We start from the raw sequence: 19,855 nt of genomic DNA, 5'->3' as shown, positions 1-19,855 counted from the left end.
GGCTGCCGGTGCGGTGGGGAGGCCCGTGGGGGGCCGTGGCCGTGCCCACAGGGCAGTGGCCGACTCGTGGCAAGAGGAGGTCTCCTGGCGGCAGGGGAGCTGCAGTTCCCTGTAGTTCTGAGGTTGCGGATCGGGGTCTCAGCACTCTGCCCACCTTTTCCTTGCCAGTTGTCTGTCCTCTCTTGGTGGTCTTTGAATCATGGTGGGCTCTCAGGACACCTGGTCCAGGCTGGGCGCCACGGAGAGCACTCGGGGGCTGTGGGATGTTGTGGCCAAGCCAAGGGTCCGGCCCGACCTGCAGAAACCCGCTCTGTGTGCTCCCAGGCGAGGCGAGGGGAGGCTGGGGCAGCTCTTAAGGGAGGCTTCTCTGGAGGCCAGGCCTGGCTTTGCCACGGAGCACCAACTGGAGCGTGGTTCTGCCCACAGCGGCCGGTGGCCGTGGGGGGACCGTGGGACCCAGTCTCCGCGAGGCACAGTAGTTACGTGCCAGGTGAACCACGGGAGGAGAAGAGAGTTAAGGAATGAGAAAAAAAAATGTGGCTTTCAGAAAGGAACATATTGATTAGGTTTTCCATTCTTCAGAGCTTTTTTTTTTTTTAAACATTTTATTTACTTGAGGGAGAGAACAAGCGGGGGGGGCATCAGGGAGAGAGAAGCAGACTCTCCACGAGCAGGGACCCCCTTCCCACACAGATTTGGGGCTTGATCCCAGGACCATGGGAACATGACCTGAGCTGGAGGCAGATGCTTAACTCACTGAGCTACCCAGGCGCGCCCTTGAGAGCTTTTCTAATAGGAAATTTTATTAGTTTGGTTACGGATTAGTTTCTTTGTAAAGATATATACTTTTTAGTAAAATGTCATTTTATTCTCATGCTCAGATACCAAGGTATAAAGGACAAGGTAAGAAGAAGACAAGCGGGCAGAAGTCTGGTGCCAAGGTAACACGCTGAGGGGGCAGAGGGAAGAAGCAGCCGTGCCGCGGCAGACTGCCGGCTCTGCCGGCCTCCTGTGGGCCCCAGCCCGCTCCTGGACCCGGGCGCAGTGCTCTGTGCTGGTGTCGCTGTGTCCCGGCTGTGGTCAGCCTGTGATCAAGCCTTGGGGCCTAAAACATTTTTACCCAGGTGAAAATCATACTGTGGGATTTTACAGATGTGCTGTCAGTTTGAGAATTCCTTCTTTTCTTGGCAGAGTAGGTACTTTCCTTTTGAGCAGACGGGTGTGTATACATCTTCTTCATGTTAAGATTTTCATCTGAGGTAAACAGAGAAACTACTTTTTGGGTAAGTTAGAGTTGATAAATTAAAGGCCACACTTCGTTTCTTTCAAGACATTTTTGTGAGTGTTGAGCCTTCGGCAGCGTGTCCGAGCCCGCCGGTCGAGGAGGCTTCCCTCGCAGCCCCGGCTCCCGGGGGACCTGCGGGGCCGTGCAGGCCTGGGCCAGCTCTGCGGCGGTGGGCCCTCGGCTGCCTCGTCTTCCTCCCGGAACGTGCCAGAAATCCACAAGCCAGTTGGTGCGCTGCTTTGAACATGTAAATACTGCGGGTCTTAAATGCGCTAATCACTGCGCTCACACTTGTTTGGAATAAGACACTTCACGTTTGGTGCCGGGAGAGTCTTCGGTTCTTCTGACGCTTGATGTGTAGCCTATGGAAGACCTTCAAAGTTAAATGATTATTTTGTATTAAATTTTGTATTAAATTAAAAATACAATTTTTAAAGAAATTGTATTTGCTGCAGTAGCTGGCTTTAGTTCTGGTGGTCTCACCGGAACTCTGTGCCCGTTACTCTGCTCCGTTACTCTGTTCAGGTGTTTCGTGTTCCCGCCCGCGGAGACTCGGGAGGTTACTTAGCAAGCAGGTGCGGCCCGTTCCCTGGCGGGAGCTGCTGGCTGCAGGGCTGCGGCGAGGCGGGTCGCGGGCCCCACTGCGCTGGTGACGGTCTGATGGGGCGCCGAGACCCTCCTCCAGAAAGAGGACTGAGAATACGCGATGGCATGTTTGTAAAGATACTTCGGATCAGTTTCTCAGACTTGTGAGGAAAGTTAGAAGCGTACCTCATGGCCTTACGTTTTTATCGTTTATTGGTTCCAACTTTTGGAAGGCTCCGGATCTTCTAAACCAAGAACACGTTCAAAGACGAATCGTCACTTTGCACCCCACGGCCATGTGGCCCAGACTTCTCCCTCCCTCTGCGGGGGCGGCCCTCGGGGGCGCTGACCTCGGGGGCTGAGGGATCCGGGCGGGCCCTGCCCTGGCTCGTGGGCCGCCGTCTGGCCTCTCTTGGTTCGTTTCTTGTATTCTTGACCCAAGAGCCCGAGTCACCTTGAAGCCTTCCCTTCTCCTTCCTTGCTCTCGTCCGGAGGTGCCTTTCCCAGCGTGTGCTGTGGCCGCGCGTCCGGCCGCAGTGAGCCCGGAGCCAGTGCCCTCGGCCGCGCTGCTCGGCCCGGTCGCCGTGCGGTCCCCGGGGCCACAGCATTCTCAGCACGGGGGGGGGGTCCCCATGCCTTCTGCCTGTGTGGTGGGGCCGTGCTCCGGGGCGCGGTGGCGTGGCCGGCTGTGTGGGCTCTCACGGGTGACCCTGCCTGCCAGGCGCCCGGTGCGCCGCCCAGAGGCCTCCTTACGTGTCATGTTCCGGAAGGTGATCTGGGCTCTCAGAGAGGCGGTGCTTGTGTTAGAAATGAACTGTAAAGAGCGTGTGTGTGTGCGCGCGCTTGTGCGTGTGTGTGTGCCTGCGTGCATGTGCTTGCGTGCGAGTGAGTAGGCGGTTGGCACTTGCTGTCGTCGCCCTGTCCGCACACACAGCAGCGCACAGGGCTGGAGGGAACCTAGGCTGGGCGCGAAGCCCTGTTACGGGGCTGCTGCTTGTTACCGTAGGGACTCGGCGACGGCGGGATGTGGGCGTCGGAGGCCGAGGTGGGGAAGCGTTCCCGGGGGGTGTTTCTCGAAACTTCCTGACCGGATGGGAACAGTCCCCCCCAGCTGGCCTCCGGACTGCTCTGCTTCCTCGCAGACACTTTCCTCCTGCCGGACGTGGGGCCACTCGGCTGAGGGAGGACAGTGCCCGTCGCACAGGGCAGCAGACGTCGGGTAGGGCCGCTAACGTCGGCCGGCTAGTTAACAGTTAGATGTTGCTTGTTTTTTGTTTTTTTTTTTTAAAGATTTTATTTATTTATTTGACAGAGATCACAAGTAGGCAGAGAGGAGAGGCAGGCAGAGAGAGAGAAGAGGAAGCAGGCTCCCCGCTGAGCAGAGAGCCCGATGCGGGGCTCGATCCCAGGACCCTGAGATCATGACTTGAGCCGAAGGCAGAGGCTTAACCCACTGAGCCACCCAGGTGCCCCTAGATGTTTCTTGTTTTAATATTTAGACTAAGATGCTCTTTGTATTATGTAACGTAATAGGAATGATCATCCTTTTCATGATCAGCTCTCAGGTTTTTTCAAACTGTACCTGTTGAGGTATTTTTTGCTTCAAGTTCCTAAAAAAGGACTTTTTTAATTTGTTGTTCCTGGTTTTTAAAATTCTGGCCTAAGCCCCGCTGATGCTGATGAGGGCTGTGATGCAGACCACGGAGTAAGTGTGTTGCGGGCGGAGGAGGGGGGCCCACATTTGTGGGTCTTTCTCCCCCAGGGCTTTCTAGGTGAACCAAGTACAGTCATTCCCTTACTCCGCCCCAGCCCCAGGCGGGATGGACTGTACACTCCGGTGAGCAGCATTCCTGGCCCTGAGCCCACAGCCCTAGTGCCTGGCTACTTCGGATCCTCTGCCCCCAGGCTTCTGCCGGGATGGGGGACAGAGCCGAGCGGCTGCGCAGTCTGGTGTCAGCCAGAGGTAAGGGGCGTCTGCAGCAGTGACGGATCGTCCGTAGAGCAGAGGGACAGAGGTTTTCTAGAAAAACTGAGTTTTTAGAGGAGTTTAAATGTTTGTTTTGTGGTTCTAGAATTCCACAGTGTATGTTCTAGGTGAATAAATTTAAAAAAATGTGTCTTAGAACTGTCGTAAAATTGTTTAAATCATGGGTCAAGAAAACACTTCTGGCGGGGTGGGAGAGGGGAGCTGGGGCCTTGAGGTGTGGTTGAGGAGGGAATTCATACTGTGCATTTTTAAATACTAATGCAAAACTGGGGTATTTTTTAGCTTTGATGTTTCTCTGTTACGAGCTTAGAAAAATAAAATTCATTTTTTAGGTTCTTAAGACACTGGTGATAATTCACATTTTGGCTCTTGGGAAATTCATGGTTCTTTTTTTCTTTTTTTCTTTTTAAAAGATTATTTATTTATTTGACAGATCACAAGCAGGCAGAGAGACAGGCAGAGACAGAGAGAGAGAGAGGAGGAAGCAGGCTCCCTGCTGACCAGAGAGCCACGTAGTTATTTTCAATATGACACTTGTTTCTCTGTGAGGTTCATTTGCTGTTAATCTAGAAGTGACTGAAATCCAGATGTGTAAGTGAACTTGTAGACCATTATGTATATACTCAAACTTTCTTGCAACTTTGTACTAATTCACCATGAAGTTTTAGCCTTGAGATTGTTCTAAGGGAATTTAATGCCTGCTTTTGTGCCATTCAGTAGGTCTTTTGGTTTTCTGAAAAGACAAAGTTTATCATAGGTTCTAGTTCTTCATTTTAAACACCTGTACGTAGGGCTGTGAGAAGGTGCATGAATTTGGTGACTTAAACCACGCTTCTGGAGGCTGCAGGCTGGAGATCAGGCATCTGCGCAGCTGTCCCTCCTCCGGGCTGGGGGGACAGTCTTGCCCAGGGTCCCAGGTGTCCCTTGCCTGGTATACCCTTCACCCGTCCCTGCCGTCCTGTTCACCTGTGTTCTCCCCGAGCATCCTCGCCTGCTGGGCACTGGGCACAGTGGGGTAGGGGCCTGCCCCCTGTAGCCTGGCCCAGTGTAACTAGTCGCATTGGTCGTGACACTGTGTGTAAGTGAGGGGCGCTCTGAAGTCTGGGCATTAGGGCTTCATCTTCCTGGGGGGACTCTGTAACCCTAATCACTGAGGCCTGTGAGGCTGTCTAGGTGGTGAATTCCAAGGCAAGTCCTTGTCTTAGACACACAGTTAGCTACTTGCCTCCCTCTGGCCGAGCTGTGGAGAAGCTGGTGCTGAGAGTCAGGGAGAATCTGTGTAGCTAGAATTAAGCACTGTTGGAAGCAAAGAGGTGAGACAAAATAGAGCTTCCCTGTGACCCTGCCATTGCACTCCTGGGTATTTACCCCAGAGATACAGATGGAGTGAAAAGAAGGGCCATCTGTACCCCAACGTTCGTAGCAGCCATGGCCACAGTCGCCAAACTGGAAAGAACCAAGACGCCCTTGGTTCTTTGGATGAATGGATAAGGAAGATGTGGTCCATATACACTATGGGGTATCCTCCATCAGAAAGGATGAATCCCCAACTTTTGTAGCAACATGGACGGGACTGGAGGAGATGATGCCGAGTGAAGTAAATCAAGCAGAGAGAGTCAGTTATCATATGGTCTCACTTATTTGTGGAGCATAACAAATAGCATGGAGGACATGGGGAGATGGAGAGGAGAAGGGAGTTGGGGGAAATTGGAAGGGGAGGTGAACCATGAGAGACTATGGACTCTGAAAAACAATCTGAGGGTTTTGAAGGGGCAGGGAGGGGGTGGGAGGTTGGGGTACCAGGTGGTGGGTATTAGAGAGGGCACGGATTGCATGGAGCACTGGGTGTGGTGCAAAAACAGTGAATTCTGTTATGCTGAAAAGAAATTAAAACAAAAACAAAAAACCCCGGACAATGCCTTAGCACTTCGAAGGTTTTTAAAACAGATCCCAGGGCTTATGTCATGACTTGATTTCTTATTGCCCAAAAGATTTGGATTTCCTGCCTGGAAATGGCTCTTGAAGTTCTGTAGTACTTGCATGGTAATTTATAGATATTTTGATAAGTCTTTCTTGTGTGTGAGTTTTTCCTAACCTAAAACTGACTTGGAATTCAGTTTAGGGAGTTCTCAGTAACCCAGCGGAGTAGCAGTCCTTTTGGTGAACAGATAGCATAGTTAGAAGCACACAGTTCCGTGTGGTTTAGAAATGGATTTTGAGAAGAGTTCCAAGACAGATCAAGTGTTTTCAGATTTTACTCCCTAGATACCTAGAACTAGAGTTCTAGAACTGATTATTGTTTTTCAAAATATATATTTTGCTGAACATGGGAGTGTGATTGTCCATGAAACTCGTCTTCCTCAAACTAGCCTTCATTCCTCTGGCAGGGCTGTTGCTGAAATCAGTCGAAACTAGTCCTGGGTAGATGTTAGTTACAAGTTTAGGTGGTTCATCATGGGGACTTAAGTCGTGCTGGTCGTGTGTGACTTCACGGGGAAGGCCGACTTTATTGGGACGATTACGGTCTTTGTAAAGTTGCTCTTCATGGACATGCCATTTTGCTTCACAGGAGTGTTCTGAGGAGAGAGTAGATCTCTCAGGATCTGTAATTGGAAATGGGTTTAAATATCACAAGATTTGGTTTATATTTCCAAATGCATAGGTCTTTGAAAAGATGTAAAACCAGTGTTCGACATGTGTAAGTACAGGTTGCTGTGGGCCTGGACGAGGACCGCGCGGATGGTCGTGGCTTCTCTGTGTTTGCTCAGAGCGGAGAATTTCAAGAAAGTCGTTAGGAAGTTGTAAAATGTTTCCGCCCTCTGAAAATACCCAGTGTCGTCTAAGGGATGGTAACTTGGTGTTTATTTTTCCAGACGTGTCCCTTAGGAAAATCGGCTGCTCTGTACTGATAACTTCGGGAACACGCAGCGGTGTCCAGGGCCCCCGAAGCCCTGTAGCATAGTCTGGCCTGCCGTCCGCTCAGTGGGCCGCTGCCTGGCGTGGAAGGGGAAACGCGCATCTCCGTACACACGCCCCATTCCGTGCCTGCACGTAGTGAAGGGCTGTCCTCGGGGAGTGTCTTCTCCAGAACCTTCTCCCCAGCTGCACATGCCTTCTTTCTCAGCTCTCAGCGCTAGTCAGGTTTGGGAAAGATGACTCTGCTTGAAATCTTGGGGTCACTCATGCCTGTGAAGCTTTAGTTCCTTAGGATCGTGTGCTTAGTGGTAGGACAAGGCTGGCCTGCCCCACGCGCTTCTTGGGAGAGTCTCTCGCACAGCCCAGATGTCAGAGACACACGGCCCTGTCCTGGGTGTGAGGCCGAGGCTGGGGAAATCATCCGTTTGAACCCACAGAAACTACAATTTCATATGAGTCAGCTGAACAGTGTGACATCGGTGTTAAGAGCCAAGCTCCAGACCTTTTCACTTTCTGGGCATGGAACTGAAATGTCTGCATGTTTCCTCTTCCGTGTCCGCGGCGAAGCCCCAGCCTGCCCCCCGCACCCTTGGCCGCTGTTGAGGGGGAGAAGGACATGACCTGCGGGTGGACGGGAGGGCTCTCTGGAAGTGTCTGCGCCCTCTGTTGTGACCAGCCTGGTTGGTGGTGTTTGCGGTCATGTCTGTCACTGACGTAGACAGTCTGACCAAGCAGAGGGTAACACGCCGTCATGCAGCAGGAGATGCACCGGCCTGTTCTGTGTCAGTGTCACCAGATTAGCGGGACAGAGTCAAGGGGCCCAGAGCCCTCTGTGTTGCCTGGGTGCCCGGACGAGAGGAAGTTAGCTGAGAGTCTGACTCAGACCAGTGCTTTCAGCAGCCTGTGTGCCCTCGGACGGTGGTGAGCAAGGCCACATCTTTCACCTTGACACCTGTTGTGTTTGTGTTGGGTGGAAAATTGCTGTTTTTACTGACGGGCACTTCGTTTTAATACTTGGCTCATTTATGGGAACTGATCTACCTTCGCTCCTAGTAATGCCTTCTCCTTTCTCCAAGTGGGAAATTTACTGATTTCTAAGATCATTGTTGAAGGAGTGATGTGCACCTAAGAGGAATGCAGAAGTTAATTTTAGGTGGGGAGGTTTGTTTGTAAAGGCTGTAGGTGAAGGTATCTCCAGTTAGTGGGAGTCGGAGGGCGGCATGAACACAGCACCGTCCACGCCTCTCCTTCAGACGCTGGCTGTGCACGACCTGGGGGAGACGGTCAGGTCCTGCGGTTGCTCGCCCCCCTCACTTGTACATGTAGACACAGATCCGCGTATGTTTGCGTGACATTTGCTACGTACCGTAGCGCACTCGTGTTCATTTCACCAAGAAGATCTCCGGCCTGTCCCATTCTCTCTTTCTAGAAGGCCGGCAGTGATACCAGTCAGAGTGACACGAGCGTCTCCTCATCAGAACCAAAGAGCAGAAGCGGCCTCCACTTGCTGGCCCATGAAACCAAAATTGGATCTTTCTTAAGTAACAAAAGTCTAGATGTCAAAGACAAAGCTGGTCTTTGTCCGGACGAAGGCGATACGGAAGGAGATTCTTTCTTCGACGATCCCGTTCCTAAACCGGAAAAAACTTACGGTTGGTGAGTAAACTGTGGTTTGGGATTAGCAAAGTAGAGGCTTAAAAATACGGTTCCTTAATATTTTATATTTTAAAAATGAGCTACTGAAGCTTCTGTAATTATTGAATAAGTAAGTCCCATTTTCTGTCCTTAGAGACTTTTATGTTGTGAAACAATTCCAGCTGGGGATAAAACTAGATAATCAGGATTTCTGGAGGGAAGTGTCGACTGCGCGAGCCCGTCTTGTGCCGGGTGCGTTCCGGCGCGGCCCGGCCGGTCAGAGCACGGGCAGAGCCCCGCCTCCAGAAGCTTGCGCTCTGCGGACAGAGGCAACGAGAGCCCCCGCGTGCGGTGGGTGGGTGCGGCCGGAGTGACAGGCCCCGGGGGTGAGGTCAGGGATCAGGTCAGGGAGTGCCTCCCTTCTAGGGGCCGGTGGAGCCTAGAGCCCAAGTTCGTGAGAGGCAACCAGGACGACAGCGGAGCTCTGGGAGGGTGAGCAGCAGGCAGAGGAGGGCGACCGGTCAGAGCACGCCTGGGGCGGATGTGGGAACGGGCTCTGGTGGGGACGGCGTTGACTCTGGTAGGAGTGTGGCTGTGCCCTTCGGGGACGCTGGGAGCCCCAGGGTCTGAGCCGCACAGCGACCAGCTCACTGGGCTGCTGGGTCTCCAGCAGTTGTCGGTGTTCTCTGGGTGAGTGTTGATGGCAAAAGTGGTGAGAAACAGGTGGTTTGGGGATGTCTTCTGAGGCTCAATCCAAAAGGATTTGTTGCTAAGTGTTGGAGAATAAAGTGACATCAAGGGCAGCCCAGGGTTTTCAGCCGAGTAACCGGACGGTGGAAGACCAGGGTTTTCAGCCGCAGGTGAAGCGTGGGGGGGTAGGGGCTGCGCGGGTGGGCCAGGGGACGGTGTGGGGCACTTGTCTCACGGGTCGGGGTGGGAAGGTGGCCGACGCAGAGGTGAAGCCGGCCGTGGGGCGGGGGGAGGGGTCTCCGTGTTTGATCCTACTGCCCCAGGAACCCAGAGGTGGTCACCTGGGAAGTGAGCGGCCCCTGGAGGTGAGCAAGGGGAGGAGGAGGAGGAGGAAGGAAAGGGACCGAGAGGAGAGGTGTTCGGGACGGGGGAGGCCCGAGTGGACCTGGAGCTACGTTCCGAAAGGGAGCCTGGTCCCACAGCAGCCTGGAGGCAAGGATCATGGGATCGTGGGTTCGGCGTGGGGGGAAGGGGACAAAGTAGCCAAGTATTGGAGAGGCTGTGCTGTTCAGGGCTGTGGAGGAGCAGCGCCGAGAAACCGCAGTGGGAGCTCGCAGTGCGCGTCTGCGGAGAACGGGCCTGCCTTAGAGGAGAGGGGTGCTGTGCGGGGGTGGGGAGGCGTAGGCCCCCGGTGCTATGTGTAGGGTGCGGGGTGCCCCCTTGCTGAGGCTGTCTGCTGCAAGGAGGGAGCCTATGGGCGCACTTACGGGCGGGTGGGGGGCGAGGTGTGCCGGCAGCAGCCTGGGAAGGTGCCCGCCGGCGTGGGGGGTGCGGGGCAGGAGGCAGGAAGTGGCGGGACGGATGCGCAGGGCTGCTGGGGAGGTCGGCTGCTGGGGCTGCGGTGCCTTTGCCCGTGATACAGCTGTGCCGGTCACCTCCGTGCTGACCCTGGCCTGCATTGCCGGGCCCTGGGAGGGGCTTCCAATAAAAACCATGGACACGGAGACGGCGAGCGGCCATGTAGCTGGAGAGCGAGCGGCGACTCGCTGGTGGTGCTGCTCAGCCGGCCTTGTCTCGCGGGCGTCCGAGCTGGTTTTGAGTCTGCGAAGCGGCAGCCGCCCTCCAGCGCTGCGCGTGCGTGGTCTGTTACGGTGCTCGTGCCCTAGTGGCAGAACGTAAGCGTGGCCTCCAACTGTGCGCTTGTTTCCGGTTAGGAGAAGTGAACCTGGTAAGCCAGCAGGAAGCCTCGCCTCGCTCTCCGACGCGCCCCCCTTGAAGAGTGGACCCAGCTCGCTCACCGCAGCGGCCTCGTTGAAGGACTCTGAAGGTGAGTGCCTGGGAGCCCCGGGCCTGTTGGCTGGCGGCGCGGACCGGGAGGGCTCAGGACGTGCTTTCTCGTGGTTGACGAAGTACCACGTGGTTGTCTGTTGTGCAGGAGGAGCCCCTAATTTGACCAGCGATGGTCCTTTTCATCACTTTCCAAAACGGTCGTGTTGGCTTCGTTTTGTTTTGTGCTTCCTGTGCCATCAAGTACCTTCAGGAAACTGACTTTTTAGCTGCCTTATGTAGTTAACATTTCTAAATCATTTCTCTGTTGTTGGACATTTAGACTGATGTCAGTAGGATTTAAATTCAGTTTTTAAGAGTTTGTTTTCTAGAATCCGTGATACCACCCACAGGAATCATCGTAGGAATCGTCACATATTTGGTCTTCGGTGATGTGGGTCCGACATCGTTTTTTTTCCCACTTTGGTTATTGGCATCACTTTCTTTCTGTGTTTGTGTGTGTGTGTGTGTGTGTGTGTGTTTGAATTTTTAGATTTACTTTTTTCACCATGATGGGTGTTTTCTAATCCCCATCACCTGCTTCTTAAATCCCATGTTCCAGTCGCACGGCGTCTGTCTTTCTCCGACATACTTTGCTCAGCCTCCTACTCGAGCTCTGTCTCTGTCATATGCAGTTAAGGTTTCATTGTTCGGAGTGTGGCTCTGTCGTGTGTGTTCACGTGTAGCAGAGAGGTGTGGTCAGCAGACGTGGAACGCCGTGGCCGCCGTTCTGTTCCTGCCCCTCCCCGCATGCGGGCGGCAGCAAGACACCAGGGACTTGCAGGCAGGAAACACGGACGTGTGTGGGTGAACTTCATTTACGGTATCAGAGCGAATGTATTTCCTCGACAGTGTGTCCAGGGTATAAATGTGCCCCTTTTGAGAACATTTTCTAAAAAGCACACCTTTTTGTGATTTTGCATAATTTTGCAGTATTTCCTAACCTCTTTGTATCCTGTTTTGGGGTTGTAGGATTTGCTGGGGCAGGCAACGAGGTGATGTGTGGCTGCCTTTAGCCATCTGGCAACCTCGCCGAGTGTTTGCCGTTGTGGCCCAGCAGTTTCCCTCTCGTGCTTTCTCCGCGTCTTCGTCACTTGCAGCAGGAGTCTAGCTCGGCGCGATCACGTCGCTCTAACACGGGTCGGGGCTGTAGACGTAGACAGCACAGTGAGCACTTGGGACTGAAAGCATAACCAGTGAGGTCAGTTCGGTAAATAGAAAAACAATTAAATTAAAGCAACATTGAGAAGTTCAGAGGAAAGTAAACGTGGTGAGATAATGAACTCCTGCCCGGCGAGACTTGTTGCAGACGGTGGCGCGGGACAGTCTGGTGGTCAGGTGCCGGTGACGGCTGGTGTTGTGTGTGGGGAGCAAGGGCCTGCGGGGCTTGACGTCCGCATCGCTCATCAGAGCCTGTCATTCTTTCTTGGTGTTTGGTTTGGACATTTGACTCATAAACCCTAGGCTGAGGAGAAATGATGCGGTTTAGAGATTGTTGTGTTCTGAAAGTCAATTTAATGTGAATATTTTTCATTCACAGGTAAACGAGGAAGCACGGTTTTAAAAGATCTGAAATTGGTCAGTGATAAAATTGGATCACTTGGATTAGGTAACTAGATTTCTAATTTTAGCACTGATTGCCTGAGGGCGATCTTGTTTAGAATGAAAGCGCAAATGAAATGGCTTAGCCTGGAGTGAGCGCTTGGCGCTTGGCGATGGGATATTCGGGTGGTTTTCGTGAATCTCGGGTTTCTCCGTGTGCCGGGCCTGGAGAGAGCAGCAGACCGCAGACCTTCCCTGTGGAGCTCGGGTTCTGGTGGGGACGACCTGCATCAGACGGGTGCCAACGGATGCCTGGGTTTGAGAGTCCAGACGCACGGTGTGAAAGTGGGTGGTAGGGGGGCTTACCCTGGCCTAGGCTTTCTGGAAAGGCTTCATCTAGGAAGTAACTTCTCTGCCAACACCTGTGGGGCAGGGCCAAGGGGAGAGGTTTCCGCTCAGACCGACGACGGGTTGTGCAAAGGCAGTCCCTTTTTTATTTTTAAAGAGTTACTTGCGAGTGTATGTGAGTGGTGGGCGGCCTGGACGGGGAGGGAGAGTCCCTCAAGCAGGCCCCGTCCCGAGTGTGGAGCCGGATGTGGGACTCCATCCTGCGACCCTGAGACCCGCAGCCACTGCCGCACCCAGGCGCGCCCTCCCCAGTGCAGTTGTCCCCGCGGGGCTTGGATGTTACGGCCAGTGGAGATCACACGTCACTTCCCGGTTCTCTTCCACACCTCCCTCCCCCTTTGCATTTTGGCTAAAGTCCCGAGCATGACCTGCCAGGCTTGGTGGCCCCCGTCAGCCCTTCTCCTCGCCCGTCGTCTGGTCTCCGCTCTCTGCCCGCAGACGCGCTCCGGAGGATGTGTCGACTTCTCACTGCTTCCCGGATCACTGCCCCTGCCCGACTCTGGGCCTTGGCGTCTGTTTCTTCATAGAGCTCCCTTTCCCCATAATTTGTACGTCTGGTACCTTCTGTAGGTTTCCCCTCAGAAAGTTCTCTCCAGCCTCTCGAACAGCGTCTGGTTTGTCTGGCTGTTGGCTGCCTCTCTCTCCACTGCGGGGTAGGCTCCTTGAGGCTAGGAACACCCCTTACTCAGGGTTGTACCTCGGTGCCTGGGAGTCGCACACTATCTGACAGATGCATCAAGTGATGATGGCTTTAGTGGGAGAGGACTGTCTTGTCTCGCTAGCCGGGTGCTTGAACCCCTCAGTGACGTGTCTGTGTAGATGCCGTCTTGTACCCACACCAGTGTCCCCCGAGCCCAGCTGGCTGCCCAGCCGGCCGCCTCCTCGTGGTCTGCGCCCTGCCTCGGGCGGCCGCCCCATATCCATGTGTCTCCCACGTGCAGGGCGTCCCTGGGCAGGATGGCTCTTGTGGGCCTCTGTGTTTTCGCCTCGAGGTTCACGTCCGCTTTCCTCACGTGTCCCTCAGGCGATGTGGAGGGGAGTTTGCAAGGCGTAGAGGTGATGCCCTTCCGCCGCGGGACGCTGCCCCGGCCATCTGCGGCCTCCGCGTCCCGCTGCCTTCTGCGGAGGGTGGGCTGCGTCGCAGGCTGTGGGCCCAGCACTGCGCCTGCTGGATCGTGACACGAGCCCGTGTCTGGTGTGGGTTTGGCCATCATCACAGCCGAGGAGACGGCCGAGGAGGGTTACCTAGTTCTCCCACGGGCCGAGAGCACCTCGTAGCTGGAGCCGGAATTTGAAGTCGTTGAGTCTCACGGAGATGCTCCCGTTCACTTGGCTCTCCTGCCTCTTCACACTTCGTGAGCCTTTGAACGTTCTGCGGGTTGTGCGGAGTTGACAGTGTCGGTAACAGGGACGCTGCGGGGCTCAGTCCGTGAAGCGTCTGCCTTCTGCTCAGTCATGATCCCGGCATCCTGGGCTCAAGTTCCCCATCGGGCCCCCGGCTCAGCGGGGCCTCTGCGTCTCCCAGCTGCTGCTGCTGCTCCGTCCCTCACCCTCTCTCTCTCTTTCTCTGACCAAAAATCTTTAAAAGAAAAGTACAGCAGTTATGATAACTTGCTGTTATCATGAATATAACATCATTTAATCTGAAATGACTTTACAAATAGTAAACATACAACGGATTAGATTTTGGGGGACTTGGAAGAAAAGACCAGGTATTAACTACGTTTCGTGACATTTTTATTATTGCCTAGGCACTTTGTTTGGTCATTCGCTTTCATACCGTGTGTGGTTAAAAACAGTCTTTCTGATCCTGGCGACTTCTTTTTTAATGCTGCAGTAGAATGCGTTAATGTAGTTTTTCCCCGGAGGAAATGTGTGTGTGGTCGCAGATGAGTTGTGGAGCGTGTTGGTACCAGCGTGACGTGTCTTTTCCTAAACTCGGCAGGGACCGGAGAGGACGACGACTACGCTGACGACTTCAACAGGTGAGAGCGCGGGTCGGGCGGCACAGGCGTCGGGGCAGTTTGTGACCCGGCGGTGACAGGATTCCGTTCGTGCCCGTGTTCGTGCGTTACACGCGCCCGTCCGTGCTGATCGCAGGTGGGGGAAGGCCATCCGTGCGGATCTGCACGCTGGGCTCGGAGGCCTTAGTTTGGCCGTAGAGAGTGAGCAGACGCGCTCCGTCCAGGAAGCCTGGGGCCAGTGGGTAAAGCTGAGGCCCCGGGAAGTGACGCAGAGCGGCTCCGAGGAGGCCGGTCTCCGGGACCCACGTGCTTCCCCACGTCCAGTGGCGGCGGGGTGGGGGGGGGTGGGCACACGGCGAGTTTTAAGAACGGCCCCACCAGTTACTGTTCTGATGCAGACGGCGTCTCAGGTCACCTTTTTACATACGTAGGGACAGTGTAATCCAGCGAGGTGCCTGATAGCTTGGAGATAGTGTTTGTTACGGAGAGGATTAGAAATGTGACGTTAGAGTCAGAATTTTTATGCCGTTGACAGAGACCCCCCCCCCCCGCAGTTAGGAATTTATGTTTATTTTTTAACAGTAGTTAATAAGCATTTTTTGAGAAGTAGCATGACGTAGTAGATGAAATATTAAAAATCTGGGTTTGCACCTTCCTGACCTCGTGTCCGTGTCCCCTCTGTGGGTCTTTGCTTCTGGCCTCGTAAAGTGATGCGTCTCTTTCTGGCTCATGAAGTTACTTTAAGGATCAAGTGGGATAATTCGTAGGAAATTCGTGAGACTGAGTATCATTTTATCGTATTTTATGTAAATGTTTATTTTCAGTGTTCCTCCTCCTTGTCTTTCTCTCGAACCAGCACCAGCCACCGCTCAGAGAAGAGTGAGCTCAGTGTCGGGGAAGAGATTGAGGAGGACCTCTCCGTGGGGATCGAGGACCTCAACACCAGCGACAAAGTACGGCGCGGCCGTGGCCCGCGGAGGCCGCTTGCGCCTGCATCTCTTGCCGGGGGCGACTGTACAGGGTCACCAGTTACAGAAAGGCAGTTGAAGGCTGTGACATGACCCTTCCTGGCCCAGGTTCTGGAGTCAGAACTGGCCACCTCAGCGGTGCAGTCAGCGGGCGCGAGAGTCCTGTTTGGGGAAGGCAGGAAAGAGGATAGACCTCAGTGCGCGGACGAGACGGTGTGATGGAGGAGGGGTGCGGCGTCTCGGCCGCGGGTCAGGGCTGGTGCAGAGGCCGGCGCGGACAGGACAGTGGACGCAGGCTCCATGGTTAGGGGTCCGTCCTGCAGAGCCACATTTGACCTTTTTATTAGGCAGGCAGGGGCGTGTACTGAGATGTGTTGCACAGAAGAGGTCAGCGAGCCTTTCAGCATCTCCCGTCATGCCCACAGAAAGCTGCGGCCTATTCGGGTGAGGGCCCCTCGGGCATCTTGGGTTAGAGGTCGCTGCAGCCTGGAGGTGAACATCGCCTCCCAGCATGAGGAGGGAGTCCGAGCTTGTGGCCGTCTGGGGATTAGCAGCCGAGAAGGCCTGTGAGAGAGGCAGTGTTTGCTGACAGACACCGCATGTCTGAGCCGGCACCACCCCGGCCCATGCTCAGCCGTGCACTGCGGTTCTTGGGCAAGCCTTGGCCTTGCGTCCCGGGCTGGTGTGTCTGTGAAGTGCCGGTGGGAATGTCTGCCTCCCAGGGTTGTGGGTAAGCTTGAGTCAGAACTCCCGACACGGGTCGGCGTCGGTGGTCTGCCTCCCACCTGGCCCTCACGCCCACCCCGGAGGCCGCCGCGGTCCGCCTCGTCACCGGACGGGCTGCAGCCGGGCTGTGTCAGCACGCTGTGGTGGTGGTGGTGGTGCAGTCTGGCTCTTAGCTCAGTCTTTTGGTAATTCTCACAGATAGCAAAATAGGGGAAGAGGGAGAGACGGAGGGACTTCGGAATGTGAAGCAGTTTGTGCAGCGCAAGATGCTAGTCAAGTTACAGCAGCGTATCGTAAGGGTTGTTTATGACTCTGCTTGCGTTCTGATACTGGTTCTCTCCTTCTTTTGAACCATAAAGCTTGATGACCTGACACAGGACCTGACCGTGTCCCAGCTCAGTGACGTTGCCGATTATCTGGAAGATGTTGCATAGACGAGAAAGAAAGAAGTGTTCTCATCAACAAAGGACAAAGGACTCTGATCACTTCCATTTTTTTCCCTCCAGACAATCACTCTTTGCTGGAATGTCTGCTCCCTGTTGGTGCCTTGTGTTTCAAAAAGACTGCAGATATTTTTAAAAATTAAGTTTTCATTATACTCAACGAAAGCTTCTTACTTGAGGCCATTTGTGGAAGATACACTGTTCTTAATTTGGTTTGGCTACACATTTGTCTGTGGAAGTTGATTACCGACAACTCAGCTTCATTTCGAGGAGCGAACCCGGGAAACCATGAGTATTCTAGCTCCCTGAAAGGTCTCAATAAAGCTGCAGGCTCCCACAGCTCTGCGTGTGTGTGTGGCTTCAGCAGCCAGGACAAAGCATACGTGACCGTCGGTGTGGTGTCCCTGGTCGCAGAGCGGCCTGAAGCTTATTACCGGAAGTGAGAGTTGACACGTCTGCTTTATTTGGATTTCCTTCCGTCTGGAAGGGTTGTTAGACCGATAAGGTTATATTAAATACTCCTGTGTGCGCTAGTGTTGCTTGTTTTGAAGAAATCTAGGGTCGTTACGACTTTTAATCCACGAGTTGTCGCCAGCAGCATCCGTGGTCGCCTCCCCTGTCTGCAGAAGAAGCTGTTGGTCCCCAAACTGTCGTCTTTATCGTTGTAATTCACTGGGTGTAAAGATGCCTGGAAACCAATTCCAGAACGCATCTGGAAGCACCGAGAGGGCTTCTCTTTCCGTCTGTGAGTCGGTCGTGTTAAAATCCGAATTGGACCTTAACAGTAGTAATGGCCTAAGACCATGTCCCGTGGGCCACGCTTTGGGCACCGTCCGTGGCTTCCTCACAGCCCCGTAGGACGAGTCGCCGCTGGCCCGTGGGCAGCCTCATTCCCGCTTGCTGCTGCCCGTGGGGTCGCTGGCCCTCGCCCCTGGGAGTGATGCAGACGTGAAGCTGTGATTGTGCGCCACGTTTGTATTTTTTATTTGAATTAAATTATGTTTGTTTTTATTAAAAGTCACCTTTATTAATAAAGAGTAAACTAGACCTACTCGACTGGTTTCAGTGAGTGAGCAGACCTCGTGGTTCTAGCGCAGGTTTTTCAGTTCCTGCCCGCCTCGCTGTCACGGAGGCGCTCGCTGGGTGCTTGTCTGTGAGGGCTGCGATTATGTGACACAACAGCGTGCTGGTGTAACGTCACAGTGGAACCCAGCCGTGAGCGCCAAGAGGAAGTGGGACAGAAAGTGGGCCCGCGCGGCCCGGGAGCGGCTCTGTCCGTCTGTCCTCGCGCTGTGGCCTCCGACCTCCGTCCTGCCGGCGTGTGCGCGTGGTGTGTGTGCACGGCGCCGTGTGGAGATGTAATCTGTTGTAAAAGTCCCCTGCGTGCGGGTTGTGGAAAGCCTGTCCCTGGACGTCCTCGCTGTAAGCAGTCGCTTTCTCTAAAGCATCGCAGCTCCGCTCGGGGCCTCTGGCATCCGTCCGACGCCGGATGTACTGTCCGTTGATAGGAGCTGGGTCTCAGGGAATGACCTGGAAGGTTGTGTAGCAGGAGGTGCCTTTTAAACTTGTGGAAAACTTGGAACAGCAGCATCTGAAATCTGTCATTCTTGTGTTACGCAGGGAATCGGACCTTTGGATGCCCTCTGAGAGGAGGGGCAGAAAGGGCCAACGCGGCCTCTGTCATCGGCCGCACGCCTAGTGATGTCAGGTAGCGTAGAATCCAGTGATGGAAAGTTCCATTTCCACCTGTGTGTAGGCTTTGAGTGTGTAACTAGTATCTTCTTGTTCGGAAATACATTTTGATGCACTAATCCATGAAATACATTTTCATGGTAAAACCTGGATTTTACTGTGGAATCTTTCAGGTATGAGGTGTCATTTTATTGAGGAGGACTCGGAGGGAATACAAAGCTTTTATTCTCTCCTGTTGGTGTTTGTGCCCCTGTTGTATCTCATGGCGTGTGAGGGGAATGCCGTGACCCGCTGTGCGCCTGCCGACACCGTCAGCGTCCCTGTCCCGCCGCAGCTCCTTGGGCCCGCGTGGAACCAGCACGCGCCACGCGCACTGCCATGGTGGGCTGGCTTGGAAGGTTTGCGTCTGAACCACCTTGTCTGCGCGGCCCTGGCCCCCAGAACCGCCAGGCTGGCTTGTTTCCCTCTTGTCCTCGGAGACACTCCGGCTGAGGGGACGCCCCACTGTGGGGCGTCAGTGACGTTGCCCGATCATCGTCGTAAGCTCCGGTAGAGCAGGGACACTGTAGCCGCCTGGGTACGCACTTGGCGTCTTGAGTAGCGTCTGGATCTGTGCACGTGTCGATGGGCTCCGCACGTGCCGGCGAGTGTGGCTGAGAAAGGGTTCTGGCGGGACAGCTGCCCCCGAGGATGGCGATCCACACTTTGGGGATCGGCCGTCCTGACCCAAGCTGGGGGAGGCTGCCAGGCTTCCATTCTGACAAGTGGTTCAGGGTTCAGGTCCGGCCATCAGATGGGACCAGAGCTGATGGGGACAGCCTCCCCGAGGCAGCAGCTGGTGGTCCTGCCGTGGCTCGGCGTGGCTGTCGGCACAGGGAGCGGTGGAGGGGGCTCGCGGCGGCTGGACTGGCGTTCCCGTCAGGGATACAAGGGCAGCCAGGACACACGGCTTCTGGAGACGCCGGCCCACGAGTCCGGTGCACAGCCCGTCTCATGTGCTCTGCCCTGCCCCCCGCCCCCGACACGGGCGACATGGCTGGGCTCCGTGCTGGGAGGGTGGCGCAGAGACCACCGTGCGGCGACCCGTGGGACCCACACGTGCGTCCGCGGAGGAGTGTGAATCGCCTGAGGTCGAGATGCGCACGTGCCCCGCCTCTGCTGGGGGAAGCCGTGCGGAGCCCGGGCCGGCTGAAGGGGTCCCAGTCTCCTGCTGGGGATTCATGAGAACTTTGGTGCCTGAGAGAGGCCGCTTTGGAAAACCGAGGAGAGGACGGTTGGGCTGGGTCTTCTGGGACAAGGGCCGGGTCGCGGGGTGCCCCCACCGGCACCGAGGCCTCCGAGACGGGGCTCCGCAAGCCGGCGGGGTGTGGCTTGGGACAGTGGGGGGACAGTGCACGCAGCTGGGACAGTGGGGACGGGAGCCGTGGCGGCGGGGACAGGAGTCCCGCAGGTCTGGAGCAGGTGACACAGGCCCTCACGTGCCTCTTCTCGCCCGCGGAGCTGGTGCGTGTTGGTGGAATTGGGTGATTCTCAGTGTAAATAGCGACTTGCAGGAATCTCGACAGGGCGGAGTGTGAGCTTGCCCACGCCGGCTGCCGGCCAGGATGGAGCTGGGGCTGCGACCTTAGCAGGGGAGGTGACTTTTGAACATAGAACTTCTGTCCCGATGGCAAAGGAACCTTCCTGCC

General features: G+C 55.0%; 1 protein-coding gene across 5 annotated transcripts in view; it reads left to right on the top strand.

The window, feature by feature from the left end:
• The window catches only part of CEP43 (centrosomal protein 43), a 29,581-nt gene extending 12,055 nt beyond the window's left edge, over nt 1-17,526 (top strand). The window contains exons 7-13 of one of the 5 annotated variants that reach the window (XM_032338500.1): nt 882-941; nt 8,203-8,429; nt 10,313-10,425; nt 11,965-12,033; nt 14,320-14,359; nt 15,195-15,291; nt 16,392-17,526. In XM_032338500.1, the coding sequence (XP_032194391.1) occupies nt 882-941; nt 8,203-8,429; nt 10,313-10,425; nt 11,965-12,033; nt 14,320-14,359; nt 15,195-15,291; nt 16,392-16,466 (681 nt within the window). In that variant the 3' untranslated portion in view covers nt 16,467-17,526. The other 4 variants (XM_032338503.1, XM_032338502.1, XM_032338505.1 and 1 more) reach the window with 4 other exon arrangements.
• Nucleotides 17,527-19,855: the final 2,329 nt, after the last annotated feature.

This window comes from Mustela erminea, chromosome 4 (assembly GCF_009829155.1).
Source record: "Mustela erminea isolate mMusErm1 chromosome 4, mMusErm1.Pri, whole genome shotgun sequence".
NCBI lineage: Eukaryota > Metazoa > Chordata > Mammalia > Carnivora > Mustelidae > Mustela > Mustela erminea.
The sequence above is the reverse complement of the archived record's forward strand: the minus strand, read 5'-3'. Positions and strand labels throughout refer to the sequence as shown.